The following is a 13,867-nucleotide window of genomic DNA, read 5'->3' as shown; positions in this document are numbered from 1 at the left end:
ACATGGGGGGGTGTTCAACCTTCTATAGCAGTGTTGCAGTATATCCATCTACCCTGGCATGGCCAGATGTTTTTGTGTATTGTTGATTAAACCTGCATGCTTTGGGTTTGAGGTTCACTCATTTTGATTATAGAGCGCACTCTCTTTTCTCTTTCTCACTCTTCAGAATACACACAGCCGTATGCTCTCAGCAGGTTAATGATGGATTACTAATGAATTCAGTGTTTTAATCTTTCTTTTACACTCCAGTTTGCACAGGGGCACTCGTCTCCAGTCATGGTACCTGGCAGGGGACAAACTAAAATTCTGCTGTGTATAATCTCTATAACATGGGGAGCATATTGAAGAAAAAACACATCCCATTATGAGAATTGCTGAAAATAGAGGCATGTTGTCGAAGCTTTTTGTCTTGCACTCATCAGGACAATACACAAGATTAACCAATGTAAGGGAAAACAACAACGGCAAAAAGGCATCCTGCCTATCACACGAATGAGTAATGTAATATATGAATTGCAATGCCAGTGTGATGCTAGGTATATAGGCCGTACATCCCAAAGACTGGTGGATCGTATCAAACAACATGTCCATTCTGCTGTTCGCAACGGACGAGGTACAGGCCGTACCTAACCAGCCCGTGCTTGCAAAACTCAAAATACAGTGTCCAACATTAGATGTGATTCAGCAATTGGACAACATTTGCTAAATAATCCTCAGTGTGCTAAAAATTACTCTGGCAAACAATTTAAGATTGTCAGTAGGGCTCACAGTGTGGTGCATTTACGCATACTGGAAGCTACATATATTAATACACAGGGCCCTGTTCTTTGCAGACAGAAAGAACATGTACACACATTGTGCCTGTTTCAGCTGAACAAAATAAGTGACAGCCATTGGCCGGTACATTCCTCAGGGCAATGCCTTGACCAATCAGAATCAAGCTGCCTGGTTTAAATTTCAAACAAAGCTTGGCAGTTAACTGTCAGTCACTGTAAACTGGTGCATTCTCCATGGCAACACCTCTACCAGAATCATTACAGCGCAGAATGAGGCCATTCGGACCATCATGTCAGCACCGGCTCTCCCAAAGAGCAATTCTCTCAGTTCCATTTCCCTGCCTTCTCCCCATAACCCTGTACATTCTTCCTTTTCATATAACTGTCTCATTCCCTTTGAATGCTTCAATTGAACCTGCCTCCACTATAAACTATATATAGTGGAGAACTCCACTATAAACCTTCCTCCAGCCCGAATAACATCCATTAACCACTACTCTTTGTTTCCTGTCACTCAGCCAGTTTCGTATTCATATTGCTACCTTTTCCATGAGCTACAAGTCTGTTGTGTGGCACTGTATCGAATGCCCTTTGAAAGTCCATGTACACCACATCAACAGCATTGCCCTCATCAACCCTCTCAGTTACCTCCTTTTAAAAAAAACTCCAGCAAGTTAAACATTATTTTCCGTTAAGAAATCCATGCTGGCTTTCCTTAATTAACTCTCATTTGTCCATGTGACTGTTGATTTTGTCCCGAATTATTTTTTCTAGAAGTTTTCCCACCACTGAATTAAACTGACTGGCCTGTAGTTGCTGGGCTTATCTTTACACCCTATTTTGAACAAGGATGTAATGTTTGCAATTTTCCAGTCCTCTGGCACCACCCCAGAGTCTAAGGAAGACTGAAAAATTATGGCCAGTGCCGTTGCAATTTCCACCCTCACTTCCCTCAGTAACCTTGGATGCATCTCATCTGGTCCTGGTGTTTTATCCACTTTAAGTACAGACAGCCTATCTAATACTTCCTCTTTATCAATTTTAACCCCCTCTAGTATCTGACTTACCTTCTCTTTCAACATTGCATCTTCTTCCTTGGTAAAGACAGATTTAAAGTATTCATTTAATACCTCAGCTATGCCCTCTGTCTCCATGCGTAAATCCCATTTCTGGTCCCGAACCAGCCCCACTCCTCCTTTTACCACCCTTTTATTATTTATATGCCTTTAGAAAACTTTGGGATTTCCCTTGATGCTAGCTGCCAGTCTCTTTGCTTCTCTTATTTGCTTTTTCACTTCCCCTCTGGACCTTCTATGTTCAGCCTGGTTCTCAATCGTATTTTCTACCTGGCATCTGTCATAAGCACACTTTTTCTTCTTTATCTTAATCTCTCACTCTTTTGTCATCCAGGGAGCTCTGGATTTGTTTGCCCTACTTTTTCCCCTTCAAGGGAACATACCTTGACTGTGCCCAAACTATCTTGTCTTTGAAAGTAGCCCATTGTTCATCTACCGGTTTTCCTGCCAGCTTTTGACTCCCAATTTATTCATCCCAGCTCCATTCTTATCCCATTGAAGTTGGCTTTCCTTCAGTTAATTATTCTTGCCCTGGATTGCTCTTTGTCCTTTTCCATAGTCAGCCTAAACCTTCTGATACAATGATCACCATCCCCTAAATGTTCTCCTACTGATACTTGATCCACTTGGCCCACCTAATTTCCAAGAACCAGGTCCAGCAGTGCCTCATTTCTCATTGGACTAGCAACATACTGTTGTCGAAAATTTTCCTGAACACACTTTAGGAACTCTTGCCCCTCACTGCCCTTGACACTACTATTATCCCAGTCTTGGATAATTAAAATCCCCCATTATAACTACCCTATACTTTTTGCACCTCTCTGTAATTTCCTTGCAAATTTGTTCCTCCATGTCCTTCCCACTAGCTGGTGGCCTATTGACAACACCGAGCAAGGTAACCGCACCTTTTTTGTTCCTAAGCTGTGGCCAAATTGATTCTGTTCTGGACCCTCTGGGACATCCTTTTTCTCCAGCACTGCAATGCTTTCCTTAATCAATACCACCACCCCTCTCCCTTTTTTTTCCCCTTTCCTGTCTTTCCTGAACACCTTGTATCCAGGAATATTTAACACCCAGTCCTCCCCTTCTTTGAGCCAGGTCTCTGTTATAGCCACAACATCATATTTTCAAAGGGCAATCTGCACCTGTACCTCACCAATCAGAGTTCACTTGCCAACCAATCAGCACTCTCTTCTCATGCAGTATAAGTTGTTGTTTTCCCTTACATTGGTTATTCTTGCGTATTGTCCTGATGAGTGCAAGATGAAAAGCTTCGACGACATCTCTATTTTCAATTCTCAAGTTCTGCACTACCAAACAGCTATTTGTATACATTCCATTTCGCCCATTTTAAAGAAGTGTTATGAATATTATCATAATCTGATCAAGATGAACATGATCAGAAATACTCAAGATATCTACAGAAAAATCAATGAAATTAGAAATCAATTATAGCTCAAAACAAATAAATCCCCAGGGATAGACAATATTTATCCCACCCTGCTGAGAGTGGCTGGGTGACAATTTGTGAGGCACTGAGAAAAATGGAGTCAGTGGACACTGGGGATGTACTGGTAGATTGGAAACCAGTTAATGAGGTGCCCATGTTCAAAAGGGACAGAACCAACACTGACAAATATGGATCCGTTAGGTTGTTCTTCATCCATTTAAAATAATGGAATAGATGGTCTGCAGCAGACTTGAGGACCATCTGTAAATCAATAAACCAGTTAACAGCAGTCAGCATGCATTCAGAGGGGGTGATCCTGCCTGGCCACTATCATCGTTTGTGAGAAGCCCTATAATGTGATGTACCCTAACTTCCAAAAGGCTTTTCACAAAGTCCAACACAAAAGGCTAATCTAAAAGTTATGGGGATTCAGATGTAATGGGAGTGTGGAGCAGAGTGAGAAATATATTCTATGAATAAATAGTTTGGATAGTATGTTGGTTTCTCGTCAAAAATAAATCATTAGTTGATTTTTTTTTTAAAGTATATTTTTCTTGGGATATGGCCGATAACAACAAAGCGGAATTTATGGTCAATCCCTATTTGCTTCAAGTGCATTGTGTGTCAGCTGTGGCTCAGTTGATAGCATTCTTGACTCTGAGTTAGAAGTTTCTGGGTTTAAGTCCCACTTTGGGACTTGAGCACAAAAATCAAAGTTGATATTCCTGGGCAGTATTAAGGGAGTACTGCACTGTCAGAGGTGCTGTCTTTTGGATGGGGAGTTAAACTGAGGTCCCATCTGACCTCTCGGATAGACATCAAAGATTGTCTAGCACTATTTTGAAGAAGAGCATGAGAGCTCATCCCGGTGTCCTGGCCAACATGCCTCCCTCAATCAATGTCACAAAAACAGATTATCTGGACCTTCTCGCATTGCTGTTTGTAGCAGCTTGCTGTGCATAAATTCGCTGCCACATTTCCTACATTACAACAGTGACTACACTTCAGAAGTACTTCATTGGCTGTCCAGTATTGTGAAAAATGCTATATAAATGCAAGTCTTTCTTTTCTTTTATCAGGAACCAGTCTTGTAGTCTGGAATTAGACACATATAAGTATAAGATAGCAGGTAGAAGGTTCCTTTCCAGAAAGATATTATTGAATCAGTTGGGTTTTAGTACAGTTGGATAATCCACAAATGATTAGATTTTATGGAATTAAATTTTACAACTTGCTACTCCTGAGAAAGTTTGTTTAAAGTGCTTTTTTTCTTTTACAGGGTTTACTTAACTATCTTGAGAAGTGCTTCACAGACCTAAAACAGAGGGGTGTTGTGATTGGATATGATACTCGAGGTCAAGAGACCAGCAGTTGTAGTAGTAAGAGGTAAGTGCTGTTCACAGGTATGGGACCTTGCAATATTGTGCCTTCCTTTTAATAGGATCTAAAAGTGGTCAGACAATCCAAAAATCACTCTAAGCGCAAAATTGATTTTCACTCTAAACTCAGAAATACAGTTGGCCAAGCCTTTGTTTACTTTATGGAGAGACTGCCAACAATAAGCCAAGTTCAGTCATACAAGATGTCTTGCATATTTCCGATATGTAGATGATATTTTTGCTATATTTGAATCTGCAGCTGCATGCAATAATTTCCTTTCAAGTTTTAATGGGCTCCATCCTGTGCTCAAATTCACCTTTGAAATGGAGCAGTCAAATGAGCTCCCTTTCTTTGACGTACTAGTTGAGAAATCTGCTAAGGCGACCTCTACCATGGTCTACCATAAACCTATCTTCACTGGTCAATACGCACGTTGGGATTCTTACAGTTCCTTGCGCTTTAAGATTGGCCTTATCGGCAACCTCATAAATAGGGCCCGAGCCATTTGCTCACCATGCAAGCTTGATGCTGCAATAGGGCGGATCAAAGACATCTTGCGTGACAATGGCTACCCTGATCAGATAATTTCTTGCTGTATATCGCACAAAGATATGAATGAGCCTAACGCTGTCATTTTTGGCCCTGAAAAGTGCCCAGTCTACCTCACATTACCCTGGAAGGGGAATGTATCTCAAAAATTTGAGCAACAGGTGAAGCTAGCTGTTCACGCTGCTACTATGCAGTAGCAACACGTGTGGTGTTCGCCACTAACAGGATGCTGCCGTCAATCCAAAAAGACATCCTGCCTATCACGCAAATGAGTAATGTGATATATGAATTTCATTGCCAGTGTGATGCTAGGTTTATAGGCCGTACGTCCCAAAGACTGGCGGTGGATCGTATCAAACAACATGTCCTTTCCACTGTTCGCAACGGGCAAGGTAGAGGCCATACCCAACCAGCCTGTGCCAACATTAGATGTGATTCTGCGTTTGGACAACATTTGCTAAATAATCCTCAGTGTGCTAAGAATTACGCTGACAGCCAATTTAGGATTGTCAGTTGGGCCCGCAGTGTGGCGTATTTGCATGTATTAGAAGCTACATGTATTAATACACAGGGCCCTGTTCTTTGCAGACAGAAAGAACATGTATGCACATTGTGCCTTTTTCAGCTAAACAAAATAAGTGATAGCCATTCATTCGTTGGTTCATTGGTCAAGACATTGCCCTGAAGAATCAGTCAAGCTGCCTGGTTTAAATTTCAATAGCTTGGCAGTTAACCGTCAGTCACCATAAACTGGTGCATTCTCCATGGCAACACCTCTACCAATCAGAGTTCAGTTGCCAACCAATCAGCACTCTCCTCATACAGTATAAAGTTGTTGTTTTCCCTTACATTGGTATTCTTGCAGATTGTCCTGATGAGTGCAAGATGAAAAGCTTCAACAACATATCTCTATTTTCATCAATACTCAAGTTCTGTACTACCAAATGACTAAAAATATTTTTCTTACCATTTATTCCAGACTTGCCCAGTTGACTGCTGCTGTCTTCCTTGGAAAGGATGTACCTGTGTATCTGTTTTCTACATATGTGCCAACACCATTTGTGGTAAGAATTGGCTGTAATGATCTGAACCTGATATACACACACACACATGCACTCTCTCGTTTTTGCGCTCTCTCGTTTTTGCTCTCTCGCTCGCTCTCGCTCTCTTTTTCTTTCTTTCTCTCTGGTCTGGATTAGCAGAAAGCATTTCTCATCAATCTAATGTAAGATTCTAGAGAAAACATCACGCTTGGAGGTCCTATGGCGCTATGGTTTAGATACTGGCCTTTCATTGCTGGGATATTGGTTCAAATCTAACCCATGTTGAAGAGAAGACGGTCTCCTTTTGACTTTCCTGTATCAATTTGAACAATTTCATCCAGTTCCTAGAGGAGGTGAACCTATAACATGAAACTGCTTCCTAAATTGTTACTGGCTGACACTCAACTGGCAATCTCACCCAGGGTGGTTGATGCTGTTGTGCAACTAAGGTGGAGCAGTGTTGGGGGGATCTTTTATTCTGCATCTCATGGCAGTGTCAATCTGGGAGTGCCTTAGTGTGTTTGAGTTTTTATTCTATTTGGGGTACATAAAGCTCTGCGATCTTTCTATATATCCTCTCATAGCACCTTTACACAGAATCTACAGCACAGAAACTGACCATTCAGCCCAACTGGTCTATGTCGGTATTTATGCTGTACACAAGCCTCCTCCCGCCCCTCGTCGTCTTATTCTATCAACATATCCTTCAATTCCTTTCTCATGTGTTTATCTAGCCTTCCCTTAAATACATCAGTGCTATTCACCTCAAATTGTGGTAGCGAGTACCACATTATCACCACTCTGGGGAAAGAAGTTTCTCCTGATTTTCTTATTGAAAGCACTGTTCAACTTTTTTCTTCCTCAGGAGGAAATGAAGGGATTTACTGTTTCTTAAAGCAGGGGATCAATAAATGGCAGTAGTGGGAGAGAGTAATAGTTCATGGTAAAATAATCATGTACTGACTTTGGATGGACGAGTTTGATGAGTCAAATGGTATTTTTCATTCTGCAGCTTTTAATATTTGGAGAGTTCAGACTGGGACAGAGAACAGGAGCCCTTCCAGCCCAAATGTATTCAAACTTGCATTGCTGCCAAGTGTTCTACCCACTAGTCTAAAACTCTACAGCAGATTCCAACGTGGCACACAGCCAGAACCAGAGTACTTTCAAAGCTCAAAAATAAAATACTGCAGATGCTGAAAATCTGAAAGAAAAACAGAAATTGCTGGAAGTACTCAGCAGGTCAGGTAGCACCTGTGGAGAGAGGAACAGTTAACGTTCCAGGTCGATGACCTTTCGTCAGAACTCCTGGCTTCCTCAGTATGAGACTTGCTAGTACGCTGCAGAAACCAAATGACTAATACCCAAGTTCACACACACCCCAGCTATGAATTTGAACCTGTGACTGCTGAGTCAGTGAGCTGTTGCAGTTGACTTCTACTGGTTCCGGTTTATGTTAGTATTCCGTACTCTGATCATCCAGTCTTTTTTCTCTATCTAGGAATTGGATTTGATTGCAGTTCAGGTCCATTTCTCCACCCCAATTTTGGTGTAGGCAGGTTGTTCACTGTGGGAGGCTATTTCGATTGAAAGCACCCTAGCTGAACCCAGTGCTTACTCGCGTTCACATTTTCTACAGGAATTACTGGATAGCAATAAGGAATGGTATTTTCTCTTCCGTCCCAAGTCCTGAAGCACCAAGACGATTTGGAGAATTCCTATTGGCACCTCAGCTAGCTTAGCACACTTCATTTTTTAAAAGGAATTGGACAAGAGGGTTATTCAACTTTAGAAAAATGATTCTGTGCAATTGCTGTTTACAAATGACTCACTTCTTCTGGTGTGTTTTACTTTATGGGAAAGAAGCAGGGAAGAATGGAGGATGGGAAAGCAGTTGGTAAAGTCAACTAACCATTTATTAACAGTGACATGAATTGTCTTTTTTTTTTCTTCCAGCCCTATGCTGTTAAGCAGCTTCGTGTTGCAGCTGGTGTGATGATTACTGCATCTCATAATCCCAAACAAGACAATGGATATAAGGTACAGTGTAGTTCATGGCTGATCAGTTTGTGAAGTGCTTTTGTGCATGATTTGGGAGTGGTTGGCTCTATGTATTATGTTTGACACACCTCCTTTGAAAGTACAGAAATGCAAGGTCAGAATTCAAAGTAGAATAGTCAGGTCTTGCTTCAATGGTTGTTACAGTCACGAGAAAAATGGGATGATATAATTTTAGTCCGGTTGCCCAAACGTATCTGGGAATGGCTGAAGTCAAGTCACTGAGTTGAGCTGGTACAATACGGTTTCAGACCACACAATCAGTTATTTTTGCTGTCTCCCAGTCTGAGATGAGCTTTCAGCAAATTTGAGCTGCTTTATCCATTACCACCCCACCCACCACCCAAACCTGCCCAAGGAGGGAGAGAAAGTTCAGGTTACAGATACAGTGTAATGCTCCAGTGCCTGACAACATTTCCATAACTTTTTGAGTATTTTTCTGTTCTCATACAGGAATATTTCTTAAATCCAAGATTTGATATTTTGTACAGGCCCATAGGCAGAATTTCCCATCTCTCCTCCCCCTTTTGAAACCAGCAGCTCACTTCCCCCGCCCCACCCTTGCAGCATTTGTTTTCTAGTCACATTTTTATTTTTGTTTCTGCCCACCCCCTTAATATTCCTTGTACATGTTAATTTTCCATTCTTTGGCCATTTTTGGATTGTGTTCAGTTCTGTATTTTTGTTTATATTTAATTTGCACTATCTGTTTCCTTTGCTGTAGCTTCACTTTTATCTGAATCTGTTTTAACCTTTGTCTTGTGACTGTTGTGCATGCAAATGGAACAGTAGGTTGTTTCTGCTGCTTTTAATGACTGATACATGTATGTAGTTACATCTTCCTGTGGAGCAGACAGTGGTTTGACAAGTCTAGAAATTGGTAAGCTGTACACCATGCATTGGATTTAATTTTAGTGGGATGAGAGAACTGAGGGGCATGCTCTCCCAGATAATGTGAATGTTTGACACTATATTTGCCATTTTTTCAAAAACTTTTAGCATTTGTATTTGTATATGTAAACTTGCATCCTCCCAAGTTCACATTAGCGCTTTTCCATGAATATGGAAATATAGATAAATGAGGACAGAATATATGACGTTCGAATTCCATCTGCAGACCCTGGTCCAATCCACCCCTGCTCGCTGACCCTGCTTCACCTGAAGACTACACTTGTTTTTGACTGAAACGTGGTTAAACTCAGTAACCTCAAATAGACTTATTACTACATTCTACCAAAAGTTAGCATCCTCTTGCCTTCAAAAATAAAACAAAGTGGTTATACCACAACAATCATGCCAGGGTTTTTGTAAACAGGCAGTAGCTCTCTTAGTGGTTAGAACATAGAACAGTACAGGCCCTTCGGCCCACGATGTTGTGCCGAACCTTTAACCTACTCTAAGATCAAACTAACTACCTACCCTACATTCTACGATCATCCATGTACCTATCCAAGAGTCGCTTAAATGTCCCTAATGTATCCGCTTCTACTACCACCGCTGGCAGCGCATTCCACGCACCCACCACTCTCTGTGTAAAGAACCTACCTCTGACATCTCCCCGAAACCTTCCTCCAATCACCTTAAAATTATGCCCCCTGGTGATAGCCCTTTCCACCCCGGGAAAAAGTCTCTGACTATCCACTCTATCTATGCCTCTCATCATCTTGTACCCCTCTATCAAGTCACCTCTCATCCTTCTTCGCTCCAATGAGAAAAGCCCTAGCTCCCTCAATCTTTCTTAGTAGGACATGCCCTCCAGTCCAGGCAGCATCCTGGTAAATCTCCTCTGCACCCTCTCTAAAGTTTCCACATCTTTCCTATAATGAGGCGACCAGAACTGAACACAATATTCCAAGTGTGGTCGAACCAGGGCCTTATAGAGCTGCAGCATAACCTCGCGGCTCTTAAACTCAATCCCCCTGTTAATGAAAGCCAACACACCATACGCCTTCTTCACAACCCTATCAACTTGGGTGGCAACTTTGAGCGATCTATGGACATGGACCCCAAGATCCCTCTGTTCCTCCACACTACCAAGAATCCTGTCTTTAAGCCTGTATTCCGCATTCAAATTCGACCTTCCAAAATGAATCACTTCACACTTTTCCAGGTTGAATTCCATCTGCCACTTCTCAGCCCAGCTCTGCATCCTGTCAATGTCCCGTTGCAACCTACAACAGCCTTCCACACTATCCACAACTCCAGCAACCTTCATGTCATCGGCAAACTTGCTAACCCAGCCTTCCACTTCCTCATCCAAGTCATTTATAAAAATCACGAAGAGCAGAGGTCCCAGAACAGATCCTTGTGGAACACCACTGGTCACTGAGCTCCATGCTGAATACTTTCCATCTACTACCTCTGACTTCTATGGGCCAGCCAATTTTGTATCCAGACAGCCAACTTTCCCTGAATCCCATGCCTCCTTACTTTCTGAATGAGCCTACCATGGGGAACCTTATCAAACGCCTTGCTAAAATCCATATACACAACATCCACTGCTCTTCCTTCATCAATGTGTTTTGTCACATCTTCAAAGAATTCAATAAGGCTTGTGAGGCATGACCTGCCCCTCACAAAGCCATGCTGACTGTCTCTAATCAAACCCTGCTTTTCCAAATAATCATAAATCCTGTCTCTCAGAATCCTCTCCAATAATTAGCCCACTACCGACGTAAGACTGACTGTTCTATAATTTTCAGGGTTATCCCTATTCCCTTTCTTGAACAAGGTAACAACATTTGCCACCCTCCAATCATCCGGTACTACTCCAGTGGACAGTGAAGACGCAAAGATCATCGCCAAAGGCGCAGCAATCTCTTCCCTCGCTTCCCGTAATATTCTTGGGTATATCCCGTCTGGCCCCGGGGACTTATCTGTCCTCATATCATTCAAAATTTCCAGCACATCCTCCCTCTTAACCTCAACCTGTTCGAGCATATCAGCCTGTTCCATGCTGTCCTCACAAACGACCAGGTCCCTCTCACTGGTGAATACTGAAGCAAATTATTCATTTAGGACCTCCGTTACCTCCTCCGCCTCCAGGCACAAGTTCCCTCCACTATCCCTGATCGGCCCTACCCTCACTCTGGCCATCGTCTTGTTCCTCACATAAGTGTAGAACACCTTGGGATTTTCCTTAATCCTACCCGCCAAGACTTTTTCATGTCCCCTTCTAGCTCTCCTAAGTCCATTCTTCAGTTCCTTCCTGGCTACCTTGTAACCCTCTGGAGCCCTGTCTGATCCTTGCTTCCTCAACCTTAAGTAAGCTTCCTTCTTCCTCTTGAGTAGCTGTTCCACATCTCTTGTCATCCAAGGTTCCTTCACCCTACCATCCCTTCCCTGCCTCATTGGGACAAACCTATCCAGCAGTCGCAGCAAGTGCTCCCTAAACAACCTCCACATTTCTGTCGTGCATTTCCCTGAGAACATCTGTTCCCAATTTATGCTCCCCAGTTCCTGCCTAATAGCATTGTAATTCCCCCTCCCCCAATTAAATATTTTCCCATCCCGTCTGCTCCTGTCCCTCTCCATGACTTTAGTAAAGGTCAGGGAGTTGTGATCACTATCACCGAAATGCTCTCCCACCGAGAGATCTGCCACCTGGCCTGGATCGTTGCCAAGCACCAAGTCCAACATAGTCTCCCCTCTAGTCGGCCTATCTACATATTGAGTCAGGAAACCTTCCTGGACACACCTGACAAAAACTGCTCCATCCAAACTATTTGCACTAAGGACGTTCCAATCAATATTAGGGAAGTTGAAGTCACCCATGACAACAACCCTGTTACTTCTGCACCTTTCCAAAATCTGCCTCCCAATCTGTTCCTCCATGTCTCTGTTGCTATTGGGGGTCTATAGAAAACTCCCAACAAAGTGACTGCTCCTTTCCTGTTTCTGACTTCCACCCATAATGACTCAGTAGACAAACCCTGCTCGATGACCTCCCTTTCTGCAGCTGTGATACTTTAGAGCTGTCTGATCACAGTCCATCCAGTTTTCCTTAATGTCCTTCTTGTAAACGTACAGGAATTCCTGTAGATAAAGCACTGCCCTTGCTTCACTATGCTCTAAGAAGAACTGCATTGGATGAGCGCTCCTGTATCTGTTCTTGAACTGGACAGTCTGATTTATGATTAAACCATCTGGAAATTTCTGAAATGTGGAAAAGCTGATATCAAAAGTCACTTTAAAAAAAAAATTAAACTTTTTTTAAGGAAAAATCTTCTTATTAGTTGCTGAAGTTTTCAAGTACTATTAATCAAGAGGAAACTAAGCTTCCGAGTTCGATCCATGGTCTCATCCCACTTTACTCACTCATCCTTCCTGTCTGGTTCGGTCTTGACCAAAAGTGTCCTGAGGTAGTGGAGCAGAAGAGAAATTGGGACTTTTAAAAAAAAAAAAAATAAATCTGGGCAAAAAATGATAGTGATTTTTTCGTTGCCTTTCACTAGAAAGCAGAAAGAGAGAGAAAAGGGGGATCTTGCCCCACCCCACAGGCCACTTTCTTTCACCAGCTATTCAAATGAGTCAATTATTATAACAAAAACATTCAGTGGACTCTCTGAATTTGAATTTAAATTTAACAATAAGATGTTATTTCTGCTCCTGTCTGACAGGTTTACTGGGAAAATGGAGCTCAGATTGGCTTTCCTCATGATAAAAGAATCTTAGAAAGTATTGAAGAAAGCTTGGAGCCCTGGCAGGAGTCATGGAATGAGAACTTGCCTGATATTAGCCCCTTGCGGCAGGACCCTCTGAATGAAGTCTGTGCACGATATATGGAGGATCTGAAAAAGCTGTGCTTCCACAGGTTAGAGCTTAGGAGTTCCTGCTTTGTATGGGGCACATGTGCTAAACCAGACATAATGGGACAGATTTATTATTGCAATATCTAATGTAGTAATCCTTGTTTTTTTTTATTTCTGTAACATTCATCTCTTAATAGAACTTGATTAATATCTTTCTTAATTGCAAATTTTGCCTCCATTTCTCTCTCTCATTCTCTTTTTCCTCCTCGCCTTGGAAGTAGTTGACTGACTTTTCCTTTTTCCCCATTTGTTCCTCTCACCCCCCCACCCCCCACAACTCCACCTCATCCTCTGCCATCAGTGGATGAGCCCTAAATCCTGGAACACTCATGGTAAACCTTGCAACATCTCTTCCCTAGGTTCCAAAGTGTCCTTAAAAGCTATTACTTCGACCAAGCTTTTTTTTAAAATTCGTTCACAGTTGTCACTGGCACAGCCAGCATTTATTGCCCATTCCTAATTGCCCATGAGAAGGTGGTGGTGAGCTGCCTCTCCAAATCTCCCTCCTATTCCTATTTGATTCTGTTCCCAGCTGTGAAGCATGTTTGGATGTTTTGGTGTTTTAGGTGCTGTATAAAAGTAAGCTTAGGATTGAGGTACATTGGGTAGAGTAGAGGGAAATTCCTTTTTCATCTAACTCTGCTCTACCTAATGTCTGGAAGTGTGTTACGATTAAGGAGTAACCTGGTGTAGACTATTAAGGGTCTGACTGGTTAATTAGTGA

General features: G+C 42.2%; 1 protein-coding gene across 2 annotated transcripts in view; it reads left to right on the top strand.

The window, feature by feature from the left end:
• Positions 1-13,867, top strand: part of pgm2l1 (phosphoglucomutase 2-like 1) — a 142,256-nt gene that overhangs the window by 55,632 nt on the left and 72,757 nt on the right. For both annotated transcript variants that reach the window (XM_068033003.1, XM_068033002.1), the window contains exons 3-6: positions 4,582-4,688; positions 6,211-6,295; positions 8,231-8,314; positions 12,952-13,145. In XM_068033003.1, the coding sequence (XP_067889104.1) occupies positions 4,582-4,688; positions 6,211-6,295; positions 8,231-8,314; positions 12,952-13,145 (470 nt within the window). The remainder of the gene's footprint in view (positions 1-4,581; positions 4,689-6,210; positions 6,296-8,230; positions 8,315-12,951; positions 13,146-13,867) is intronic.

This window comes from Heterodontus francisci, chromosome 6 (genome assembly GCF_036365525.1).
Source record: "Heterodontus francisci isolate sHetFra1 chromosome 6, sHetFra1.hap1, whole genome shotgun sequence".
In the NCBI taxonomy this organism is placed as follows: Eukaryota; Metazoa; Chordata; class Chondrichthyes; order Heterodontiformes; family Heterodontidae; genus Heterodontus; species Heterodontus francisci.
This window is presented reverse-complemented; position numbering and strand designations above follow the sequence as displayed.